The 26018-nt window shown below is 44.4% G+C and overlaps 3 protein-coding genes across 10 annotated transcripts in view; 2 read left to right on the top strand and 1 right to left on the bottom strand.

Annotated features, from left to right (window-relative positions):
* Positions 1-9712, top strand: part of CTDSPL2 (CTD small phosphatase like 2) — a 46841-nt gene extending 37129 nt beyond the window's left edge. For all 3 annotated transcript variants that reach the window (XM_074601958.1, XM_074601960.1, XM_074601959.1), the window contains exons 10-13: positions 68-147; positions 2333-2459; positions 3330-3425; positions 3961-9712. In XM_074601958.1, the coding sequence (XP_074458059.1) occupies positions 68-147; positions 2333-2459; positions 3330-3425; positions 3961-4026 (369 nt within the window). In that variant the 3' untranslated portion in view covers positions 4027-9712. The remainder of the gene's footprint in view (positions 1-67; positions 148-2332; positions 2460-3329; positions 3426-3960) is intronic.
* A 2512-nt stretch (positions 9713-12224) lies between these two features.
* On the top strand, positions 12225-23333 carry EIF3J (eukaryotic translation initiation factor 3 subunit J). Of its 2 annotated transcripts, none has more exons than XM_074601971.1 (8): positions 12225-12367; positions 12440-12540; positions 17651-17708; positions 17960-18051; positions 18514-18628; positions 19649-19807; positions 20799-20872; positions 22259-23333. In XM_074601971.1, the coding sequence occupies exons 1-8, from the start codon at positions 12340-12342 to the stop codon at positions 22388-22390; spliced, it is 759 nt and encodes a 252-aa protein (XP_074458072.1). In that variant the 5' UTR covers positions 12225-12339; the 3' UTR covers positions 22391-23333. The 2 variants fall into 2 exon arrangements, with proteins under 2 accessions (XP_074458072.1, XP_074458073.1); XM_074601972.1 differs by having other exon boundaries at positions 22262-23333.
* Positions 23334-24945: 1612 nt separating this feature from the next.
* Positions 24946-26018, bottom strand: part of SPG11 (SPG11 vesicle trafficking associated, spatacsin) — a 33702-nt gene continuing 32629 nt past the window's right edge. For all 5 annotated transcript variants that reach the window (XR_012589193.1, XM_074601965.1, XM_074601966.1 and 2 more), the window contains 2 exons: positions 25657-25808; positions 24946-25357 (listed from right to left, as the gene is read on the bottom strand). Coding sequence is in view for 4 of the 5 variants with exons in the window: in XM_074601965.1 (XP_074458066.1) it covers positions 25177-25357; positions 25657-25808 (333 nt within the window). In the remaining variant the exon portion in view is untranslated. The remainder of the gene's footprint in view (positions 25358-25656; positions 25809-26018) is intronic.

The following is a 26018-nucleotide window of genomic DNA, read 5'->3' on the forward strand; positions in this document are numbered from 1 at the left end:
TTTCATTGTTAAATTATATTCACATACTTATATCTAAAGTAATTACTTTTTCCCCTTTAATCCACAGATCATTCTTTTTACTGCTTCTAAGAAGGTGTATGCAGACAAGTTATTGAACATACTAGACCCTAAAAAGCAACTGGTCAGGTAAAAATAGAGAATTGTGACCACACCTGTTGCAACAAACTAACTGCTGTTTCTTGACAGATGTGATGAAGAGAGTGATTATGACGTGTTCGTTACTGCAGAGCGTCTCGCTGAACTGATTCTTTGTGGTTTTGTCTGGTCTGAGAGTGAGAGAAAAATGAACTGAAGTGGTTGAGTTGCTGCCTTGGTGATAAGATGAACCCAGGCAGCTTCACACTGCCTTCCGTGGCCAGAAACCGCACCCCGCCGGTCTCTGGGGCACGTCGGGCTTGTGCAGGGAAATGACCTCCTGGGCATCAAAAATGTGATGGAGCTGCTTTGGGATACATGTTACAAATAAAGAACACGAACCAAGATGACTTCTAAACTATTCAGACTTGATGTATTACCTAAATACTGAGCTGTGCTTGGAAGTGAATGGCATTTCTCAAGAACAGTTCCTTAAGGCATAGAGAAACTCTGCCGGATGAGATGCTTTCTGTGACACCCATGCAGAAAGTGGAGCGTTACATGAGAAAGTTGAAACCCAAGAGGGGTCTTCCCAGGGATTCACCCCGCACAGGGCGTCCCAAGTCAGGGAAGGAAACAACTGGGCTTGAGTAGAGCCTGGACTGTGTAAATTCTGTACCTGGGACATCATTGGCAAAGCAGTTCTCTGCATCACTTTATTGTAATATTCTTCAGTGAAAACTCGATTGTTCTTTACACGCGTAATAAAATTACCATTTGGCCTGAGACAGTGGTTGCATCCATTGTTTTCACTTGGAAGTTCAGGCACATCATAACTCATTTTCCTTAGGAGCGTGAAGATAAACTGCTCACGAGTTTTCATCCAGGAACAGTCATCTCATTGTTTGTTTTTGTGTGGCGCACACGAGAGAATCCTAGCTTGGTTTTGGCAAACTTGCTTGCCACTGCGTTTTGAACAGGCAAACAAAACCAGACCTTCAGATCCCTTCAGTCCCTGGAATCCCAGAGCCACACGGGAGGCAGGACGGAGGAAGGTGTTTGCACTTGCAGAAAATGAGCCCAAGTGTGCGTCCCTAGCGTTAAATACCTTTCTCCAAGAACCTAACACGTATGATTAAGAACTGCAATTTTAACTGTGTTAGGAACAGGAAAAAGATAATAAAATAGAGAGCCAAACAGTACCCTAAGAATTTGCAGAAAGATTCATGTGATGCGTGAATTGGTTGTGATTCATGTGGCACCGAGGAGCTGACATCAAGGCATGATGAGTTTTGACATTAGCCTAAAGGTAGACTTGTCAGGCACTCCACACGTGTGACTCAGGGTCTATATATAAATGCGTTTGCTGCCGAGGCATCGGCTTATTTTCCTCCATAGCAACATTAGGAACTCAACCCCTTTATGAAATTAAGCACACTATGTACGGCTTCTAAAAACTTCATTTAAAAGTATAAGTAGCCGTAAAGAAACTGCATTGTAATGTGGCACTGTCAAACTCAAAACCTGTCTAGTTTACAGGCTATTTTTAAATTATAATTACGTTGATTTCCATGACATTTCAGTTTTATTCCTGGTGTTTTTTTAATCTGAGTCCTTTTAGTCTATCCATCCATTTACTATGTATTTCTTCTGTAATAAATTAAAAGGCAGTAGGCTAATTGGAAAGGAAGAAGTTGGTGGAATGTTTTGGCCTCCAGGCTTTTTTCAAGCTCTAATAACTGAAATAGGTTAATTGCGAACAGAGGTAACGTAAAAAAGAAAACACAGTTTCTGTTGTAGCACGCAGTGGCGCAGGGAGGCCGTCTGCTGGAGCAGCTGGAACGAAATCAAGGGATAATAAACCCCTCTAAACTGGCTCCTGCGCAGAACTAAGCTCCGATCCTGGGGCCGCGCAAAATCACGGGAGCGTTCAGGGTCCCGTTGCCAACCCGGCTGCAGAAAGGTCGGAAAGCAGCAGCCTGTGGACAAATAGTTGTTATGTCTGAGCTGAGCTTTTCTGGTTAAATACAACCAACCTCCTGCAGAACTGGATTAACTGGTGATTTTACCAGTAAAAAGCTCACAAGAGAATAGAAAAAAGGGAACAATACTTTAAAAGCAGCTAAATAGATCAGAAAGGAAAAAACTGTGTAACATTTGGCAAAGTTAACTCTTCCTCTGTGCAATGTAGATGATGTCGTTTGTCTCATTAATTAGTATTTTATTTTAATCACAGGCATCGACTTTTCCGTGAGCATTGTGTTTGTGTACAAGGAAACTACATAAAGGATTTAAACATTCTTGGTAGAGATCTTTCAAAAACGATCATAATTGACAATTCACCGCAAGCCTTTGCTTATCAGGTAAGAATGCTGCCGTCAGCAAACGTCCCCGCTACAGCAACAAACTTTCTGAAGGAAGACAGTGAAACATGACTCTTTGATTTAACGTGCTAAGTTTTGCACTTAAATTTGTATTTAAGTTTAGAAAGCAAACTCACTCGGGTTGGCTTGCTTTTCTCTTCTTTTTGCGAAGAGCTATCAAGTGCAATCTGAGTGACTCCTGCTCTGAAGAGACTCTGGAACCAGCCGCTCCCCTTTCGCGTGCAGCTGTTCTAACGCGCCCTCCAGTCCCTGCCTCCGTTGCTCGGACTCTATTGTGGATTTGGGTTCTTAACACTAGTGAGATGCTTAAGAATGAATCGCTGGTTGACGTGCCACGCAGCTGTGAAAATCGCTTATGCTTAAACATCAGAAAGTCACATGCTGTGATTTAGCTTTTCCCAGAAGTACGGCCTGTAACTGCTCCAGTTAGGCCCATTACGCAGATAGGGAAGTGCCCAGTGTGATCTCGGCGTCTCACCTCCAGTAAAGAAGCAGAAAACCAAAATCCTGTTTGACTTGGGCTCATTCGCACAGGCTGCGACAGCCAGTACGCAGCCAGCATCCATGTGGGTTCCAACATAAAATTGTCTCAAAATACCAACGCTTCTCACTTCAGCGGAACTTCTAGAGCTCGTTCTGTTTCAGCTTTGATGTGGAAATTTTTGTTGTGATGTATGTAAAGGAAGGAGATATTTTGGAAATGAATTTTAATGCAAACTTTAGAGGGAAAATAATAAACTCTAGCTTGGAAACCTTTTTCCCCAAAATGCTATTTCACAAGTCATGTTTTTAGATAAACTGAGCATAAATCATGTGTTAATGATTTTTTTTTTTCTTTTTTAACTTTAGCTTTCAAATGGAATCCCTATAGAAAGCTGGTTCATGGATAAAAATGACAACGAACTCCTAAAATTGATTCCATTTCTGGAGAAACTCGTAGAGCTGGTAAGTGTTTCCTTCGTTGGCTCTTCCCCACCTCCTGCCCGAAAACGTTAGTTACCTCTTTTAAGTATTTTCACCTATTTTAAGATTTTTTTGAGTCACTGAGATTTAGACTGCTGAAAGTCATGTATGTCTCTTTTTGAAAAGGATACTCGGGGCAGTAATTCAAGTATGCATAAGGACTTACTTACATAGGAAAAGACGGGACCTCATTATTTCTAACTGTGCCTTTAGTCAAGAAATGGAGAATTGTAACATCAGTTACAATGAAATTGAGAATCTGTAGGCAATTAGGTTAAATAATGCCTATTGTTGGCTGTGATGTGTGCCTTTATTCTTAAAACGCAAATAAAGTACTCCTAAATTGTTGTGAACGTTACGTAGTTATTTCTGTAAGTCTTTTATAATTACATTCATTCATGGCTTGTATTCTGTTATACTAAAATAGCGCTGTTAGAGAATTGACCCCGTTAAAATCTGGTTTATAGAAGCGTTTGTTCTCCTAAAACCCGCACCTTTTTTTCTTTCCCCCCTGCAGAACGAAGATGTCCGACCTCACATCAGAGACAGATTTCGCTTGCATGACTTGCTACCCCCAGATTAAAGCCTTTTGCCTCATTACTGAAGGGGGAGAAAATGCAGGACCCTTTTGGACTAAAACAAAACATTGCCATTACTGTTGAAATTTTGCATTTTTGTACCCCGTCTTGCTTTTCTTATCTTTGGTGCCCAACAATAATCAAGGGTTACAGAAAGAGACTTTCTATATCTGAGCTTGACCACACTCAGTACAATACAGTACCGCGCAGTAGGTAGGCTAGAACAGAAAAGTCTTTAGAACTAGTGCAACTCCAATGAAATTTTTTTATGTACAGGACATCTGCAGTTTATAAAGAATTCTGTTTCTGCCACCAGCAGTTTGACCTGTAGAAACACAGGATTTTATGATATAACAGAGATCGAAAATGGACTCTGATTTTCTCTCTGTTCGGTGCTCTAAGTGGGTTTGTAGCCACTTTTCTGTTACTTTTAAGATTCTCATTTCAACAGGAATGGCCAGTAAAAGTTGTTTTATTTTTCCTGTTAAGGTTTATAACCTTTTTACATTTTTGACCTGTATTAGATTAGAATTTCATTATGCATTCCTTTTAGTTGAGGCGCTTCATAGTTTTTTCTGGAAATAGCCAAATTTTCTTAGTTTTTTATTAAACAGTTGGATGGCCGTTTTCCTGCTTCGTCTGCCTGCATACTGTATATTTGTTTAAAAATATTCTCTAGTTTTAGTCCACGTAAGTTTCATTTAGAAAGAAAACCCCTGCATTTATATTTTCTTTCTGTAATATTCTACTGTAGTTGAAATCTTTTCAAAAATCAAGAGACTGGCTAGATAAGAAGAATAGAAGAATTACTAATATTCAGAATATTTTAAACCATTGTGATGGCATGTGCTCTGGACAGACAGTATCTTGCAGTGGCACAAACGGATGGACAAGGAATACCTCAGACCATGCTGTGCGTGCAGATCTCGAAAGGAGAACTAGTTGGGTCACCCGGTAGGTTTGGCGCGATTCAGTTACTGCTGCCTTCTGTTTCCTGCGCGATTGAAGGGTTCTGCACAGCGGCTCAGTATTTTAAGGTGTTTGGCATGGGCTGACGGTACCTCTGTGACACTCGGCGTTACAATCAGTTTCCCATCTGGGTGACAGCGCAGGTACCTGGCGGTAACTGTGCACCCTCCTGTGGTACGTACACTCCGCCGCCGCCGGCCTGCTATCATACTGGTTTTCTATGGAAATAGTCTCTCAGCCTGGGGTCTCTAATGCAGCTACTACAAGAGGCTGATATTTTTATAATGGGGTGTAATCTCCTTTTCAGGAGGCTTTTTATGGAAGGTATAATTTGTAAAAGTTAGGATGCTTTGCCTCTCGACTGCATTAACGCGCCATAGGCTCAGACTGTTTTTGTGTAAAAGATGTCACAGAACGGCACTTTTTCTAAAGAGAAGTTTGATATTTTGTATGCTTGTTAAGAAAGTACAGTATTGGAAATTAAAGGTGGACAACTGATAATTGAGAAGTATGTCAATTAATTTTTTATGTATATTACCTGTTTACTTGTACAATTTTATTGTACAAATTACATGCAGCTTCATTTTCAAATGAGTCCTTAAAATAAGGAAAATCTTTTTAGGAAAACATTTAATTTTTGTATTTTTGATTTTAAAAGGCATGAGTTATGTCAACTTTTTCCAGTGTATTAATGAAGATTTTAACTTTTCATCAGGTTGAGTGTTTTCTTACTATATTATCTGTTGTGTATGTAGTTAGCACATTGTGTCACTGAACTGTTTAAAAAACTTAGCATGTAGAGCAAGCCTGTTTTGTGGAAAATCCTTATTCATTAAAAAAAAAAATCATCATGGCAGATTTTCTGCAAAAAAGTGAAAACATTTGCAATTCAGAATACTGATTTTTTTTGTATTTAAAGAAAGGTATTTTGCTTGCAGGAAAGAAATACTACAGATTCATTTTAATGAGAATCTTTTAAATGTATTTATCTTTAGGGCATCTGGGCATCTTTACGCTGTTTGTCTTATGTCTTTATTGAAATAAAATGTACATAACATTACCTTTATATATGCTTTTGCGCAGACGTGTGAACCCTGTAACCATCCCCGTTCCTTCCTGTTTTTATGTCGATAAGATGGTTCTGGAAATATTTATAGATTTTGAAAATGGTCAGCTTGTATTTGAATTGCTACATGGTTTGCCAACTATTTTTCAGTTGTTCGTTAAGATGTAAATCTAAATCTGAGACTTTTAATTACTTTGACAGTGAATCCTTGGTTAACGTGGAATTCTTCCAAATTTCTCCAAGTAATTGACGTAACGGAACTGCTTTAAAATTCACCGGTCTACCCGAATGAAAGGATTTTTGTTAAGTAGTTCATCGCTTTTCTCCGACTGTAAAAAGAGATGATCATCTGTTCGAATAATGTCCTTAAACACGTGGGTCCTATCTTTGGCTAAAACCATTCTAAAAGTGCTTTCTTTAGTTAAGGAAACCAAAGCATACATTGCACTTTACAGCTGTATCTGTGTTGTGATGATCAGATCAGTGAGGGAAATCAAAATGTAAATTGAGGGATTTAGTTCTACATAGATGCACAGCAGAAATAACAGAGACTGCTTAGTAAACATATTAAATATTAATATTTTAATGTGCTGCAAGTCTGGTATTTATCATTCTGAACTTTCTTTGCAGAATGAGTCTACCTTCTTCAAAATGTAAGTTCCTAAAAATGTCAAACAGTTCTGGCATCAACAGTCTTTGCATGAAGCAAAGCTACAATCCATCAGGTTTTATTTTCGTCTTATTAGTCCCCAGGGTGAGACTTAAGTGTTCCTCTGACATGAGTCCGGATCAAATTGTGCACACCAAAATTGACACCGATAACCAGGGGAGTCTCAACTATGTGCATTACTCGAGTCTTGAATGTAGAGTTGTGCAACTTAAGCAGTTAATCTTGTAGCTGTATCATTTATTCCAATTTTATGTATTTTTTTAGAAAACAACATCCTATTTCCACAGTTCTTAATGATTTCATTTGTGGTCCTTCGCTTGATTGTGGTAATCATGTGTTAATTTCACATGTCCATATGTATTCTGTTCTAGGTCTGAGCATTCTTGGTTCCGAGAGCAAAATAACGTCTTTCTTAATTATTTTGACAATACGTGTTCAATCTTTTCTTTTTTTCTCCTTGAATTGCTATATAGCTAGAATAGCTTGGTATTATCGGCTTCCTTTCCACCTTTGATTCATTTCACTTTCCATTTTTTTCATTACTTTTGAAATGTATCAGAAAGCCTGAATGTTTCAAGACCTGATTAAAAATCTCCCAAACCAAGAGTGGTATCAACCAAAGGCACGCTGAGGAGACATACCTGCTTTAAACAACGCACGTAGCTGCGTTACCAGAGATCAGGAGGTATGTGAGAGCTGTGCGGAGGGGGAACAGGTCGCAGCGCTGGCGGCGGCAGGGCCGGGTCAGTTGTGGGGACAGTCTGCTCTCGCTCGCTGCGAGGAGCCCAGTGTCCGTTGGTAGCACAGCAGCCCCCCTCCCAGGCGCGGCGCTTCCCCACACCTGAGCTGGAGGGCAGTTGTACTGGTTGGGTTGGCGCAGCTGGAAAAGCATCGAGCCCCCGTGGGGAGAGGGACCAGGAGGGAGTGGATGAGGAGAAGGTGGAGTGGGCGGAAATCTCGTCAACCCCTCTGCCTCCAGCAGAGCAGTAATGTGGGCCCGCTCTGAAACCGCCGTGAACGGCAGAGCTTGTTTGTTCAGGAGGGAAAGCTGTCCAGAAACACAAAAATATTGGGACTCTACTGAGCGAATACCCATATTCCTTTATTTTTCCTTCTGGCTCCGGCTTCCTTACAGCATCACATTGCAAAGCGTACCCTTTATTCTTTGTCTAAACCCACTTGAATCAACCACGTATCGTTAGTATATTAAAGTAGAAGATAAGATTCATAACTTCACAATTTATAGGAAAAGGAAGGCGAGCCCCTGCCCGTGATACGATGCCTGTATGGCAGGGAATTGTGGCTACTGAACCAGTCGAGTGACCCTTGCTGTCCTCTTGCTTCGGAGCGAGGACTGGAGTAGCGCTGAGTACACCTAAGTGGGGAATTAGAAAAGTTAACTGTGCCTTTTTCCCTCCCCTCGGTGTGCTGTGCTCCCGTTAGCTTCCACTTGAAGGACGTGGAGAGCACACCTTTGCAAAGCTGAAGTTTCAATGTAAAACGAATGTTTGCGTAGTTGAAATGAATCTAGTACAGATAGCTAAATTATAACTTAATAGAACTCAAGAAGTCAAGGCCAGAAAGTAAACATTCACAACCTAATGTCACTTTTAAAAATGGACAATACCTACTGGTATGATACAGCTCAGTTGGACAAGTTTGTTCTGGCAGGTGCCAAGAGAAACTAATCATTCTTCTATTAAAATAATGTCTTCCGCTGTAAGTAGAGTGTTAAGCTAAACAGGCAGTGTTTTTGTGGTGAAAGGACTTCTGTGGATGCATGTGGCAAAGACAACAGATGGTACCTTTGATCTGCAGTCATGCCACTTCCATGGTTCGTGCCATACACTTGTTTAAACTCATTGTCAAAGACCGATACAAAGAAGAAATAAAGCAATGGCAGTCCCCAGGCACCGCGGGGAGCGTCAGCCGCAGTGCACAGCCCGCTGTTACGGGCCTCGCCTCCCGAGAGCGAGGTAAATGTCTTTGGTTTTAGGCGGCCAGCGCCGCTGTCTGGCACCAGTAATCCACCCAAGGTGCGTCCTCACAGTCTTCAGGCAAAAAGATTGGCTTGAGGATTGGAGTTAAAAGGGAGTTTAAAATCCATTCTGTGAATAGTATGAAGTTGAAATGTGCCGACTGACAGGGAAACCTGGGACGGCAGCAGCGTTCCCAGCAGCCCGGGCTGATGGAATGCTGGCAGCCTCTCTCCTCCTTCTCCTTCCCTCCCAGGGTCACATTTGTCACCCGCTGCCTTCTGCTAGTGCTGGTGCTCGTGCAGCCGCCTGGTGAGGCTGCGCCGGGAGCTGATCAGCCAAAATCTAACCTGATAGAATACAGGGAGAGGTTGTGGCAACGAGGGCTCCAGGCCTTACAGCAGGTAGAGCTCCAGGGAGCGGCAGCTGAGTGGAGGTTCGTGGGAAGACAGTTTTTCTGGAAAAAATAACAGTTGCGTTAGACTGGTTCGGGTGGAGAACAGTGTCGCCGTGTGTCTTGACGACGCTGAAGGACTGCTCTCAAAGATTCGATTACACCAAACCCACGTCATTTCAGATTTGCGTCTTGGGTTCTTGATACTTAAATCAAATCACAAACAAGTTAAATGGCTGAGGAGAAGTAGCATAGGGGCATCATTTTCTTAGCTAGTGGTCATAATTTTGTAAAAAAATAAAAAATAAATTAAAAAAAAAAATCCAAAACATTGGCAGCAAGCGTTTTTGTTTGGAAGCAAGCAAGGATGGTCTGCTAAAGATTAACTTGTATAGATTTTGTGAAGCACATCACTATTTTGGTTGTCTTGACTGTGTAATGTAATATTGTTTTGCTTTATTTTTTTGATACTTGCAAAGATGTCATTGTACTGATAGGCTGAATCTTGTAAAATACAATTGGAAGAGAACTCACGTTCTACAAATTTGTGTTTCTTCTGCAATCATTTCTAGTATATAGAATCATAAAGATTTATATTAAATATTTATGCTCTGGCTACTGTTTTCATGATTTTTAGCTGCTATCCTCCTCCATTGAAGCCTGTTTGCTGTAAAGCAGGACATTCCTCACATCACTTTTCAGCCTTTAAAATGGAAGGAAAAGAAGTGTTGGGTATGTGTTTTAAAAGCTAAGGATACTGGAGGCCAAACAAGAAAAAAAAATAGATGTGGTTTATGCACTAAAATTGTCACGGCACATTCTTTTAAGATGGTCTTGCTTAGAGTCTGATTTTCAACGTGATACGTATTCCAGTGGATATCTTTGTAAAATGACCACAAGGCCCGATCTGTCTCATTTTTATTTGTTTCTCCTCCTAAGCAGAAACCTTTAGATTTCTCCAAACCGAGAAGGGGGTGGTTTCTCAGAAGGCAGGAGTTCCTCTGACTCAGAGCTGTGCTGAGCAGCATTTTTTTTCTTTGTGCCTTAATTTCCGCATCTATACAATGGGAAAAATACTTTGCTGTTTTAATCCAAATGTTTAAATTACTCTAAATATGTTGTGTAAATACATAATATTTTTACAATTAACATGTTCCCAGTCATTGCAGAATTCTTGGCGGTTCCATAATTATCCTCACCACATACTGAGCTTACAAAACTCTATAGACGTGGTGAGGATATAACTTACGACATCATTTGATCTACAGTTATGTCTCCATTGTTATTTATATTGCCTGGTAAATGGGTAACAACAAAAAAAGGATGGCAGATTTGGAAGTAATTTTTTTTTTGTATCGTGTATCATTCCGCTTATTATATGGAAGACACGTGTTCTTCTAAAAGTATTATCTTCAGAGACAATAGATCCTCCTCTTCCACTTTAATTGCTCAGATTCTCGCAGAAATCACAGAGTTGGGAGGTGGCAGTGAAGTACACTGGATGAAGTGAATGTTTCCAGCTTTTATGGGTTTGATGTTATTTGACAAGGTGGAAAGAAACATACCACCCACAAGCTGGGCTGGAGGGGGCTCAGGGGGCCTGGTCTGTAGCCCCCAGGCACATCATGGCTTTGGGGTTTAATCCTGAGATAAAGGTGTCCTCTGCTTCTAACCTGCTCCATCAGCAGCATCCAAACACTGCGGAGCATCAAACGTCACCAGGTCTGTGACAGAGGTCTGCTCACCTCTGACTACCCAGAGCTCTGGAGTCACCGCGGTCTCTCTCCCCAGGTCTGGGCAGAGCCATCTAAAGGGATGAGACGGGCCTGAGGGTTTCAAAGTAAAACGTTCCGTGGGCTCGGTGGGAGGAGGTTGGAAAAGAGTGAGGACTTGCAGTTGGGGTTGTGTCCTGGGTCTGCAGCCTTTCCGTCCCCAGAGTCTGTCTTCAGTCTGATGATCCAGTGTTGTATTTGGGGACACTTCATTCTCGTGGGCGATCCTTACACTCCTGCTGCATTTGGTTAAAGTCCGCTACTGCGTTTGTAGTGAAGGACTTGCCCATGCTCCTCTGGTGCTCACAAGGCCGCGATCTCTCAGGGATCTGAGCTAAAAATCACACCCTAAACAGCCTCATGGGGATAAACTGTGAAAGTGCATTCTGGCTGCCAGACTGTCGCAAGTAACGCTGAAACCATTTGCCCATGATTCCTCCTGGATTTCATTTCCTGAAAACTAGGAAATGACTAAGTCGTAACCTACCTTTACTATAATCTTATCCTATTATTTAGGGGACTAGGAGACACTTTATTGCAACATTCAGGAATCAGACTTCAACTATTTTTTCTTTTTCTTTCTTTCTTTTCTTTCTTTCTTTCTTTCTTTCTTTCTTTCCTTTCTTTCTTTCTTTTTCTTTTTCTTTCTCCCACTCAGGCATATAATCAATTCCGTTACATTACTCGTGTAGCGCATTTCCAGCAGGACTGCCAGCTGACACCCCGGGCTCTTCATACAATAGTGGTGTGAGAAGTGTTTAAAAATCGCCGGCTTCCGTGTACAGAGCAGTTGCGCAGGTATGAAATGTGACTGCTTTAACCTTGCCTGTGATCTGAAGTAGTAGCATGGGCCGAGTATAGAAACGGTTATAGTCATGTAAAAATTCTCAGAGTAACACAGCTTTTTGCTTCCCTCTTCTTCAGAGGGCAATGTACCAGCACGCCGGCCCCAGTAACACCTGTCGTTCAAAACACGGCCTGCTTTATTGCCCTTGCGTGGACACACTCAACCGCAGGGCAGAAACCAACCTGGATCTCTGAGCGGGTGCCGTCAGACCCGTCCCCGCCGGTGGGAGCTCAGAACTCGGCCTATCTGTCCTGCCGGGCGGCGGGGCGGGGCGGCTCCCCTCAGGCCGCAGCTGCCGCTCCCCGATAGCGCCGCAGAGCCGGCGGGGAAGGGGCCCTTCCCTCGGGAGAGCACCGCGCCCGAGGGCCCCCGACCGGGCGTGGGGAGCGTGCGGGCGGCGAGGGGCGGCCGCGTCCCGCCATCCGCCCGCCATGGCGCCCTCACGGCCCGGCCCGCCCCGCGCTGGGCGGGGCTCGGGGGGGAGTGCGCGCGGGCGGGGCGCGGGGCGCGGCTCCGGCAGTCCGCCGCCGTCCCGGCGTGCCCCGCGCGCGGCGCTGGCTGGGGCCGCTCTGGCGCGGCCGCCTCACCGTGCCTGCTGCGAGCGCCGGCGGCTCGGCGGGGAAGATGGCGGCGGAGGCGGCGGATTCCTGGGGTAGGTGGCGGTCGCCGCGCCCCCCGCCCGCCGTCGGCCGCTCTCCTTCACCCGCTCTCCTCTCCCCCACAGACGCCGACAGCTTCGAGGTGGTGGAGCCGGTGGCGAAGCGGCTGGTGCCGGGAGTGGCCGGGGACCGCTGGGCCGGCGAGGATGAGGAGGACGACGTGAAGGTGCGGCCGGGCGGGCCTTCGCCGGGCCCTCGCGGCGTGGGGTGGCCCCGCGGTCGGCCTCGCCGGCCGGCCGCGGCGCGGGGGCGGCGGGGAGCGGGCCGGGCCCGCCTCAGGCCGCTGCCATATGGTGCCGCGTGTGCGGGGGACGCGGGCCCGCGGCGGCGCGGCCCGGCCCGGGGCAGGGGCGGCCCGGGCGGCGGGTGAGGAAACCTCCCGCCGGGTGGGTCGGACTCGTCGGGCCGGCTGGATTCACGCGTCTCCGGCGGTGAGGCGCTGGCCCGGGGCGGGGTGGAGCGGCGGGGCGGCCCGGGCCTGTGCGGAGAGGACTCTCGGGTGTTGGTGCCCTGAAAGGGCAGCGGTGGGTTGCGGATGACAAGTCAAAATGCCAAGTGGAAAACGAGTCCCCGTGTCCCTCAGTCCCCGCTCGGAGCGGGCGTTTCTGCCTGCCCTTCGTTCCCTGCCTGGGTCTTCCAGGGGAGAAGAGGCGGACGCTTTTCAGGCCTCAGGAGGTGTCTCCTGTTCTCTGGGAGATCATCCACCTGCTGCTTCCCAGCTGTTTCTGGGCAGCTTTCTGTGACTGGCTAGTTTCTCCTTGCTTTTTGTAGCCCTTCAGATTCGTAGTTTTCAGTATGGTGTGCTGGGTGAGACACGTGTATGGCGTGAGGGTTGGATTTAATGAAAGCAGTGCTGTATTTTTGCTTCTGCTATCGACCAGAAACTTCTGTGTCGTGGCAGCGTGTCTTTTCCAGCCCTTTTTCCTACTTCTTCACACACACACCCTTCCCCCGCCCCGGCCCCACTGCCACAGTTGGAAAGTACAGCGGTCTTACTGCGCAGTTTCAGATTTGGTAGGGCCCATGTCACTTAAAATAAGTTTACTTAAGGCACTATTTGAAACAGATTTTTACTGTGTTTCAAAGAGTGATGGCTGCATAGAATCAGTATTAAAATGTGCAGGTGTTCATTTCTGATGCTTATGAAAGCAGACCTTCCCTTAAAAGCTTGTTTTCTCCTCCTTACTTCCAGCTGCCGCTTAGCAAGCCGGGGGGCTGGATGGTGGATGCCGCAGAACCCTCCGTTTGCTCCACATTCACACAGACAGTAGGCAAAACGATACTAGGGAACATCCAGGGAACGTGCTTGATGAAGCTTGTAAGGGATGGAAATAGGTCAGCCGAAAAAGACCTTTATGTTTCAAATCGAGGTGCTGAGGTACTGTAATAGACAATCTCCCGAGGTGACTTGGTCACTGTAGCATGGTCACAAGTGCGAAGCTTTCTGAAGTAGAGTATTGCTGTTACTGGGAGAGGACTCTTGTTGGGTTTGTTATTTAGGCCCTTGGCTCTGTTACCAGAATCTCTGAAAACCATCAACACAGTTGTCCTTGCAGCTTAGGGTGGGTATTCTTTTTATAAATAGTACAAAAAAAGTAGTTCATCTTCTCTTACAAAAATTTATTTACTTTTTTTTGTTGTAAGATATAGACTGTCCATTTTCTTTCTTTAATTTAATAACACCCGCACCCTATGGTTATCATAGGTGTCACATTACAGCAGGCAAAATAAGTAAAGGTATCTCTGTATACAGTAACTACAGTCATTTGTAAAGAGTGTGGTTAGAATGCAACACTATATATGTAGTTTATATACGTATATGCGTATATATACACATATCTTGGACTCGGTTGTCTCTGAGGCTTTGCTTTTCCTCCTTTCTTTGAAAGTGAGGAACTTTTCTTGCTATGATAGAATGTGTGCAGGAGAACCAGAGTCTAAAGTTTTTTTCTCTTGAAGACGCCTGTGCTTTCTGTGGCTGTTTTAGTTAAGGAACACTTTTCCCACCTGTAGTGAGAATGCAACTGTTTAACTCTTTCTGAGGGATTATGGTTTTAATACTGGAGCTGCATCTAGAGAGAAGGACCGGTCCAGCAAAGAAAGCTGTTTTGCTTTACTTTGATTTGCTTTCCCTGTATAAACACCAAACAGATCACAGAACTGGGCTTGGGAGGTGGCTGAGTCGGCTCCAGGTACCTTGTTTGCAAGGGTCCACCTTGGGGAAGTACCCGCATAAGAAAAAATTTTAGACGTGGTCTAAAATAGAACAAAGTGTTTTCTGACCATGAGTTTGTCTTCAGGCTGGTATTTCACACCTTGGAATGTGTTTTATATATTCAGCTTCTGTATTTTATTTTGGAAGGCTTTTTTAATAATGAACTTAAAATAACTGTTCAGGAAACTTTGACTTCCCCAGATTTAAAATTAGCATCTTCATCAGTAACAAAACTACTCTCTGGGGTTACCCAGACCACACGTTTCCCAGAAGACAGGCGTCTTGCCAAGGAATTTTCATCTATTTACTCTTGGGCAATTCTGTGCTTAACAAAGCCAAAACTGGGAAATGTGCGTGTTATCATCCAGGCGACAGCCTTTGTCATGGTACAGTCGTTTCTCTTTGAAGGAGAGCATTCGGGTTTAGCTGGGAATCTGAATGCTGGAGTGCCTGTCACTTTCCAATCATGTCTTCTGGTTTTGGGGGGAATAATGTGTATTATCATATATTTAAGGTACTTCTGATGGGGCGTATGAAATTGTAAGAGAGCTGCTCTTATCAAGGGTTTATTTTTGTGAAATGGAAGATGTTTTCAATAGCCTTGTTCTAGATAAGTGTGGGTAAATGACTATTGTTGAAATACTTCAAAGTTTTAAGCTACTTTAGTGGATGTATTTTGGAGTAAAGATGTACTCCTTGAATTACTTAGTGCAGATGCAACACCAAAGCGATTTTCTTTCCCTCCAAGAGAGTTCACTCGAATCTGTAAAACATGGGAACAGGTGTATATTTGGATGCTCCTTCAACCCCAGTAAAAAAAACAACCAAACAAACAAAAACCAACAAAAAAACCACACAAAACCCCCATATTAATCATGTTCTATTGCTGTTTAAAAAAAATATCTTGGAGAAGAGTGAGGCAGTGTTCCGCGCAGCTGGGAGACCGGCATAGCTTGGCATGCCAGGTTGAGGAGTGACTCCTCAGGCGGTGATGTCTCGGGGGTCGCCCCACCAGGAGCGTTCCTCCGAGGACGCTGAGCTGGTGTCGCCTGTCCCCGGTTCCAGCAGCGCTGTTCTGCTGGTGGGGCTGTAGGCAGGATCCTGGCAGTCAACGATCCCTTCGGTTAAAGCCGAGATCTTAAATTCCACCTAACAGCTCAGGGGAGGTTGGGCCGGGCTGTCACACCGTCCTCCCAAGGGTCTGCTATTTCCACGTTGCTGCATCATCCCAGCTTTGCAAGCTGGAACTGTCACCGTGCCTGCCCCCGAGCGGGGACGTGGTCTGCTGCGGGGAAGGAGTGTGTCTGTCATGGCGTGAAAGTCCTTGCCCACGCACCCTCTGTAACGTCTCCCAAACACGCAGTGGTTTCCTTTAATCCCTTGAGTACCTTTACACCATGGACAGGCTGCCCTTCCTCTGGGGTTTTGCACCATAAAATACTGATTTTAAAATCTGTCTGTGAAGGACAGGGCAAGGGATAAGGCAGAAAGCTATAATGAAAAGAGCTATTTAAGAAGTGGGTGTAACAAACTCTTAATTAGATATGAGCTAAAATAACGCTGCTCCAAATTCAAGTCAGCTTCTTGGAACGTGGAAGAGAAGCTGAATCCCTTACAAGTGCCAATTAACTTGAGTGAGCTGGTAGATGAACTCGGGTGTCTTCCTTGCTTGGATCAGCACATTGCAGTGAAATACCGAGTTCTTCTGCCAGTGTCTTTTATTTTGCCATGCCAGTAGCAACTCTTAGAAATTAATGGATAGCTTGCATGACCGGCTGCGTTACTGTTGTGAGGTGGAAATCACAAAAATCAGCATTTATGGTTTTTAAGTTTACCTACATGATGTACTGACAGTACGTGTGATTTTTGTGTAAACTAGGTCTCATCTTAAAAAACGTAGTCTCTTAAGCTTGCAAGCTGAGTTGAATCAGGTAACTAAAATTAGATTCCTGTGAGATTTCTTGGCTTTAACTTCTGGTGTGTACATCATGTGGTACTCGGCATGTAACTTCAGATCAATTTTAGAGCATTGATTTCCACGCGGAGGCCATCCGCTTGAATTCAGAGTGGCATTAGGACAAGAATATATAGTCCTGTAACGGTTACCCAGGTAACTGTCAGGAAGAAACTGCAGAATCCCTGCTGGCATGGCAAGGTCTGCAGGTGACATCCGCAGGTCAGCGCTGTAGAAAACGATGCTTCCTCAGTACTTGGTTGAACCATACGTAGTGTTTTGAACCACGGATCATCCGCCTGGGTACAGGACCACCAGGAATCTTGAACATGCTGAAGGTGAACGCTGGAGACAGAGTTACTGCAAACACTGCAGCTCAGACTGTTGAAAATACACTGGAGAACGTGACGGCTGTTGAAGAACATTTAAGTGATTTGTTTGTGGGAAGAGTCTTCTGATAGCTCCTTTGCTTATTTAAAAAGCAGTAGTCGTTGGTCAAAACCTGGTCCAAAACAGGATCTTGTGGCACTTAAAAGTTGCTATTCGTGCCGAAAGCTGGCCCCTCTGTGTTCTCTGTCTGCTTACTGCCACTTTCCCTGCTCCTGCAGCCAGCCTCGTCTGCTGCGCAGTGTCGGCAGCAGGTCCGGGTGGGTTCCCCCTGTGTGTGGCGGTTCCAGGGACAGCCCCTGGAATGCTTTTCCCGGCTCAGGGGAGAGGGGCACGCTGGTGTCGCTCAGCGGCGGGGAGAACGGGTCTTTCGGTGATGGTGACAGCGTGTTCTGGTTTAAAATGGTTTCTGCCGATTCATTGATTTGACTGTTGATGATTTTGTTTTTGTAACTGTATTGACATGAGCTTTCTGATTCCTTGAATAAAAGCTGCCTCTTTCATGGCAAGGACCAGCTTGAAATGTCTTGGTCAACTCCCAAAAGCCGTGCCCTTGTACAGCTCCCCCGACTTCCTCCCCACTTCCTCGCGCCAACACGTCCGGTCAATGGATGTGTGAGCTTTTAAAGAGGTTGTATGTAAGCTCCTGGTCTGTGTATTTGTTACCTAAACAAGTTGAAAGTATCTGTAAAAGAATCCTAATTAAAACGTATTTTGTAGGATAACTGGGATGATGAGGAGGAAGAGGAGGAAGTAAAGGAGACAGAGGTAAAACAAGGTAAGTCTTAAAAGTAATATGGGACTCTGTGTGCAGCGTCAGAACAGACACTGGTTTTGTCTCCAGCGTATCTAAAGAATCAAACCCACTTTCCAAATAGGGTTTGTTTTTGACAAAGCACGTCCTGTAACTCTCCCGGTGTTCAGGTGCCAGTAATTGAGTCTGTGACTTGCTCTTTGATTGGTGTTTCTAGAGTTGCGGAAAAATAATCAGTAGACCTCTTGAGGGCTGTATTGTTCAATGTTTTACAGAACCAAAAGTTTCAGAAAAGAAGAAAATAGCAGAAAAAATAAAAGAAAAAGAAAAGCTACAGAAGAAAAAGCAAGAGGAGCTTAAAAAAAGGGTAATTCCTTTTTTTTCTTCTGGGTCTCATAAAAGTCAGAGGGCAGGTTTGATTTTTTTCTTTTTTTTTTTTTTTTTTTGAGGTCGAACAAGGCCTGTAAAGTTCTTGACTATTCTGAACATCTGGGGGATGTTAGCTTTAATTTCTCCGTAATTCAAGCAGGTCATTGAAGCAATGCTTATCGCTGTTTCTTTTGTACGCACCGCATGATAAAACATGCAGTTGTGAAACTTAGAACTGAGGTGTTTCTTCCTCCTTCTTGTAAAATGAACGATTTATTAAACAAGGTGGCGTTGTTACGTGGTATTGGGGTGGTTTTCAGGTTTGTACATGCTTGAGGTGTATTGACTTTGGGCAGAAGTAAGTTATTCAAGTGGCACTGGAAAAACCATGATTTCTTGAACTACCTCTGCTGGAGGGTAAGAAATGTAACGTTCTCCCTATATACGTTTTTCAATGCAGTTAGAGGCACCAGAGGAACATAGAGAACTTACACCAGAAGAACAGTTAGCAGACAAACTACGACTAAAGAAGTTACAAGAGGAGTCAGATCTTGAGTTAGCAAAAGAAACATTTGGTAAGTGTGCCGTGCCTGAGCCACGCCAGTCGCCGCAGCTGTAGCATCGCAGAAGCGCTGCATCCTCTGAATGCAACGGTGGCGGGTGGGGATACCCTGCGGGAAGAGGCCAGCGGGATTTGACTGTCGGAGCACACGCAGGTTGTGTTCCTGAGAATAAAGAGGGGTTTAAATTCAAACCACTGGAGGCGTGTCCTGGTACTAAGGACTAATTGCAAGAACCACAAAAACATCTTTAGAATAGAAGGTGTTTTTTCTTAATGTGTCTTGGTAGGATTTGTACAGAAAAGATGGATGACTAAATTTTCCAACATATTGGTACTTCTGGTGAAAAGATGACTGTGTGTAAGAAGAAAAAAAAAAAGTGCTGTCTCGGTGTTCTGAGGTGCTTTACAACCTGGGTTTAATGAGGCTTTGGACAAGTGTGGCAGAGCATAACTCGTGCCTGCTTTACTTCGGGCAGTCTAGTAATAAGCTGGATGTTGAGAAATCCAGTTTAGTGGCATGAGCCTGTTTCCTGGTGCAGACGAAGCAGACTTAAAGCACATCATTCTGGTTTTGTGCTTTGACAGAACTAGTGATGAAGATACTGATTCATAGCAGCATTCTTCAAACATGAAAGCCTGTTTCCATGATTATAGTGAATTATACAGCTTATTACGCTGTGAAAATTCTGCTCTGTGAGTCTTCCGAAAGAGTCCAGTGCCTTGGGGGTGCAGGGAATACAGTCGCACAGAACCAGCTACATTTTGCACTTAGGAGTTCAAGACAGGAATTCCCCGTTGAAGGGGAAAGGGGCTTCATGTAGCACACATTGCTCCAGAGAATAGGAAAAGCTGGTTCAAATGACTAAGCTCCGCACAGGTCAGTAACTCAGGCTGTGGCTTTTGTGTGGCAGAAGCCAGCGGGGAGCGTGAATCTTGGCGTCGGTGGAGGTGAAGGACTGGACTTGTTTCTCTGGGGACATCTCTTCTGGATCACAGATGATTTTTTCTATAATACCTCTGTCTTCCCGTGCAGGTGTAAATAACACTTATGGAATAGATGCCATGAATCCCTCTTCAAAAGATGACTTTACGGAATTTGGCAAACTACTAAAAGAGAAAATTACACAGTATGAAAAATCATTACATTATGCCAGTTTTTTGGAAGCACTAGTTCGAGACGTATGTATTTCATGTAAGTGAAGTGAAAGACATCCTAAAATACGCTGCTACCGCAATTGCAATGGAGTTGAAGTTGAAAACACGCTGTTACAGTAAATGTTACATCAGGATTGATCTATGTAGCTTCTATTCAGTGAAGTACTAATCTGTTTTACTGACTAGCGTCCGATTCCATTTCCACAAGCTTTATTACACCTTGTGTGCTTGTACAAGAGTTACTCTTTCTGCATGTCAAAGCAGTCATTTTTAAAAGTATGAATTTTTATGCCGATCTAAATCTTGCTTGTTTTTCTTGAAGCTGTTTCCAAAATAATAGGAATCTCTGAGCCAGGTAACTTGTAGCTCATTTGGAAAGATACTGTTATAAAATTGAGTTCATGTAATTTGGGGACTGCAAAAGAAATTGTTCTGGAATTCAACGTGTAACTATACAGAGAGAAAACTATCTTGAACTCCTTTTTTCCACTGCCCTGGTTGGCTGAAGTACTTGGTGAATTCGTTGCTCGGGATCTTTTCCTGTACCGTACACCTTGTCCCACAGTGAAGGGGTAACTTGACACTAGTGCTGTATAAATACAGCCTTCACTGGCGGAGCGGAGCTGGGAACTTCCATTCCAAAAGGATTCCAGATCTTCTGAAGCGAAGGACTCGCAACTTCTTGCACCATTTAATGTTAACAATTTCTTGTTAATCCACTGCTCCTTTTGATATGTTTTACTGTATCCGTGTTTTACTGTTCAAATGCCTCCTTGTTAAGACTTTGTGTTCACTAACTCTTAATTTACAAGTTTTACCTTCTATGCCATCCAAGCTGCTTACTAGAGACCATCGGAAATTGTAATTGTGATTATAAGGACCAGAATTACCCACTCTGTATTTTGCCCGTACTTATTACTAATGCTTATTTCTAGTTTTTAGGGAATTTGATGTTAGATTATTTAACTGCCTTCTAAGAACAATATTGCTGAGGAATCTTTTTTTTTTTTTTTCTTCCCCTGATGCAGTGGAAATTGACGATTTGAAAAAGATCACAAATACTTTGACAGTACTATGCAGTGAAAAACAAAAACAAGAAAAGGTAAGATTTCTGCGTGTTTCTGTGGCTAAAGGTGCTCATCTGGAAAACGGGGACAGGCCTGGCACGGAGGTAGCAGCAGGAGATGAAGCGGTAACCTTGGGTGCTGGTTTAGAGTTCACTCCTCGCTGCGGGAGGTAATGGGGAGCTGATCGACTAGAGATCCCAGGGAGACCCTGTTCCCTGCGCGCTCGCCGTGCTCGCCTTCCCCTGGATGCTGTCCTGGAGGCAAAACGGCTTTCGCCGCTATCCCGAAGGCAGAAGCAGCCTCCTGTAGAGCTAAATGTCACTGAAACCCATCTGTGGAGTAACTCAGATCCGTGCCAAAGTTTGGGCTTTTGAATAGCAGATAACTAGGATTTTTATGCTTTGTGCAAATTCAAGGAGAAATAACTGCATAGACAAGGAAAAGTTAAGTTTTAAAAAGCGATGTAATAGCTTAACTGATGCTTATGTGATGCAAAACATTACATTTTATAGCATACAGCTGTGCTGAAACTCGGGGGGGTGGAGTTCAGTGATTCACTGAATTCTTAGATCAAAATTAAGCAGAAAATATGACTAGCAGTGCAACTTTTGCTATGTTTTAAATCAAATTGGAGGCTTGGTAGGAAACAAACAGCCGAGCATCGTCCGTGTGGGATGGGAAACCCCTGGGACACAGACGGTTCCCGTGGCAGGGGTGGCTCTGTGATGCCAGCCCCGACTCGCCAGCGTGGGGGACGCACTCGATTGCAACCCAAAGTTTATGTCCAGCCTTAGCGCGTTAAGTCTGGAGCTGGCAAACGTGCTAAACTTTAATATGAACTGCACTTCGGAGAGAAGCCGGTGACTTACTGAACCAAACAAGTTTGAAAAGAAAAAAATACGTATACTTCCTATTTTTATACTCTTCCCTCCCGGCTTTTCATGTACATTAGTTTGGTCAGCCCCAGGAAGCTGCAGCAACACCAGTCCAGTAAGGAAGAGCTTTACCGTGAAATGGTCTGTAACGTTTGTTTAGGACGGCCATTTTTTTGCAAGGAAGATATTCAGCTTCTGTGGTGCTAAAAGCCACATTGAATTCCTCAATTAAATTGGGAATTCCACAAACTAAACACCAGACTCTGCGTTTACTTAGTTCTACTTGTTTGGAGTCAAGGTAGAACAGGATGACGGACAAACCCGGGTGTACGTGATGCAGGGAGCTGTGGGACACCTGGGACCGTCCCGGCTCCCCCCGCAGGAGATGGTGTGGGATGAAACGCAGGGAGAAATGTCGGGCGACTTAGCACTCGCCGCACGGGCACGCGAATGCTCACACCTCAGGACTTGTGGCATTACTCTAATTACAGTAATGACAAATTACTGTGGATTTTAAAGTAAACAAACATGCTCTTCCTATTTAAGCAGAATAAAGCCAAAAAGAAGAAAAAAGGTGTTGTGCCTGGAGGTGGTTTAAAGGCTACTATGAAAGATGACCTGGCTGATTACGGAGGATATGACGGCGAATACGTACAAGACTTTGAAGACTTCATGTGACATTTATCTCCCCTTCTCTTGTCTTTCTGTTGCCCATAATCCCTTAAACATGTAGCACAACTTTTCTTCCTTTAAATTCTGCCAAATGCTACAATCAAAATTGCAGTATCTCTGTGCTGGTGGTTTAGCTCTTGACGGGTCCGTGCCGAAGCTCTGGGCTTCCCGTTCCGTGGTCAGGGGTTAGAGTGAAGACATTTAAAAGCTATGTAAATTGCAGTTAAAAACCCCCAAATTCTGATAATGGTAACTGTTGCTATTTAATTTTACAGTAACAGCCACTAAATTGGAGATGAATTCCAACAAGGCAAAGTATTATTACCAGCACAGTCGGGTGACATGGCCTTAACTGTACCCCCGGGAGTGACTCGTTTGAACAAAAGCAGTTTGCAGCAAGGGCATGGTGTGCACTTAGTATTACAATTGCTTTGTCTTAAGTTAGAGCTTGAGGTTTTCAGCATATTGTGAAGGGGAACTGCGGACTTCAGAGGGAGGGTCCTGCGCCTGGGAACGCAGCGCTTCAGGGACCCCCGGCTTCAGGGCTTGACATGGAGCAGAACAAGCGTGGGTCAGAACAAGCAGAGTTGCTTATTTGAAAAAAAAACAAACCGACCAACACCAACAAACGAACGACTTGTTCTTGAGTATGAAGTTTAGTTTCCGTTCATCTAAATTTCTACTAATGCAGCTGTATGGGTTGGGTATTCTTTAACAGTTAATTGCCTGGTTTAAGTGTAAAAAAACAAGCCTTCCTTTTGGTCTCTCCTGGGTTGTGGTACATCTTTCACAACTCAGCCATTTTCTTTCATTTAAAAAAAAAAAAAACAACTTGCTTAGCAAACTGCAACAGTTACTACAGTTGGGCAAATTGTTATGTTAACAATTATGACATCTGCAATGTTTTATAAAGCAACTAATTTAATAAAAATCACTATTGAGGACTTCAGGACAGCTGTCTTTGGACCGGTTCTTTCAGCCTCTTAGAACAGTGGTACGCGAGCGGTAGAGCTGCACAGCAGGCGTGTGCCGGGCGCGTGGCGCTGCGGCCAGTCTTCGCTGCGGCTTCCAGTTTAACCGGTGTTAGAGGGACAAGTTTTCACTCTTGTAAAATGGCTGTTTCTTATGGTAACACTCTTAGAGATGCTGACGGTGAACAAAGTACTTCCAGGACTGCCATAATCCAAGCATTTCCGTGATGAACTTAAATCTCTTCTGCTGCTGGAGCTGCGGAGCTCAGGGGCTCGTCCTCCCCTCGGGACTGTTTTAGGGTGGGCTGTACCGGGGCAGCTCTTTCATTCCACGGGGCAGCTGCACTTACCACTTCTGCTTTAGTCAGGTGTTTGTTCCCAAAAGGCATGGAATAAGTGTGTGCTTCCACAAGGCAGGATCTTCCACACGTGGTCCCAAATTTTTGAAGGAGGAGGGCCGGTAATTCTCAGGAGGACAGCGCGAGGGGCTCCTTTCATGCTAGGAATGGTAAAGTTCAAGCTAAAAGCTCGCTAGCCGTTATCAAACTTAAGGCCAGCTCAGCCTAATTTGGTCTTCTGGGACTCATTAGAACTGGAATATTAAATTGGGTTCTGCTCAGGCGTAATCCTCCCTCCATAAAATGTTTTATTTAGCAAAGGAGCTGCTGTGTGTGGTGTGTATACCTGTGTACGCCTGTTAGCGCTGCCCGTGCGGACTGGAGCTAAAGCCTGTGCAAGTAAATGTTTGTTACGCGCAGCAGTTGTTAGCGTGAGAAACGGTCAGCAACCAGATAGCGACAAATCCAAGTCAGCATCTCCTTGCTAATTAACTGGGTTGCTATGGCAATTGTATTTTTGCTAGGATAACGTCTAGCGATAGTACGATATCATTGCTTAATTTTACTTCAACGCTGTCTCTATGCTGCTGTCAGCCCGCCCCGCCCATCCCCCCGCCCCTTGGGTAATGTCTCTGGATTAGCTGGGAGCTCCCCCGGCTGCATTTCTTTTGGGGAGCGAACAGAGTCCAAGCTGAACCGGGGTTTCTGCCTGAAGCAGTGTCCAAGTCTCCTCCCCCTCCCCGGTTAAGTCACACCTGATCCCGTGAGCGTGCCAAACCAGCCAAGCAGCAGAACACCTTGCTCGCTCGCTCCTGACAGGGTGTCGATACCGACTGTCTGCCCTGTAAGCCTGTCCAAGCGTGGAAAGGAGTTAAAATTTAATAACTGTTAAGAATATATTTGTGCTTGATTACTCCTTTTACTCCACGACAGTCGCAAATTAAAGATCGGCTGTTTAGAGTTGCACGAGACTAGTTCACTTTATCCGCAAGCTAGAAAACCCAACCAGGCTGCTCAGGCTGGAGTCAAACGCTGCGTTATCCTCGTGTGCATCTAAAACGTTCAAAGGCGCTCCCTAGTTCTGCTGATTTCGTTGGCAACGTACTGGATATTCTCCACCTTCTGTTTCAGCCTTTTGTGGGTTTAGACACAATTCCTGTGGCGATCCATCATCCACCCCCTCCTTTAAAGGACAGCCGGGTCCCCGTGGTTCATCATCAGCCGTGCCGGTCTATTTCTGCTTAGTCACGTATTTTGTAAACAGTAAGATTTATTATACAAAACACAATTTTAGGTTAACACAATGGCAGCATTTTAAATATTTACAACCACCACCAGTTTTCTGGAGTAACTTTCACATAGCAGCGTATCATCGTAAGCAGGTAATTGATAAAAGCTCTGTTAACGAATGAGTACGAACCATGCAGGGGGCTGCGGCACTGGTACTCGTCAGAGCCAGTTTCTGCTTCGCGGAGGCTGGAGTCTAGCTTGATAACATATCATTAAGGCAACAGCCAGTCTGTGCATCCTTCAGAAGCGTGTTTACCACGTCGTAGAACTTGTTGTCGTAAGCCAGCCTGTAGTACGTGTAGATATCTTCACAGTAAGCGAGCAATTTCTTCAGATTTTTCAGCGCGGCATCAGTGGGTGGGTGTTGTTTGACTCTGAAAAGAATTGTACGTACAATTGGAACAGAAAGGTTCACAGACAACAACTACAAGACTGTCTTGCTGTACAACTGCATTTCTTAAAAAGGTTGTGCTCAAAATGTACATTTGATTCTCCCGGTTGTATATTTTGCCCTGATTCTTTTTAAAAAAGATTTGATCTGAGCAGTCCCTGATACACTTTATCACATAAAAGGTTTTAACAGTACTAAGACTCGCATGCCATTAAACACGCAGCTGCTCCTCTAAGTAGTCCGTGGAAAAGAAAGTTCCGGTTTGACCACAGAACTACTTACTTCTTGGCAATCTCCTCAAATATGCTGGGCTTCAGTGGCCTTTGTTGTTTAAATTCTTCTAAGTAAGTGAAGTCTCCCTTAGTGATCACTTGTTGGTACAGAACTTCAGCCCAGTCTGGAACAAACTCGTACGCCTCGGCCACGATGGCCGCCTGCAGGGGAAGAGATGCTGGAATTACGGAGCAGGAAGAGCTTATTCTTGCACAGAAACATCCCTGTACTTAGAATACTTAAAGCATCGTAGGTCTTCCGTTTGGCCCATCTCTTGATGCTGCTCTTGAGAGCAGCTGTACTACAGAGAAATACGAGGGTGACAAACCAGTTCTCCTCAGCCCCTAAACAAGATGTCAGAGAGGGGTTGG

The sequence above is a fragment of the Larus michahellis genome, chromosome 9 (genome assembly GCF_964199755.1).
Source record: "Larus michahellis chromosome 9, bLarMic1.1, whole genome shotgun sequence".
Lineage (NCBI taxonomy): Eukaryota > Metazoa > Chordata > Aves > Charadriiformes > Laridae > Larus > Larus michahellis.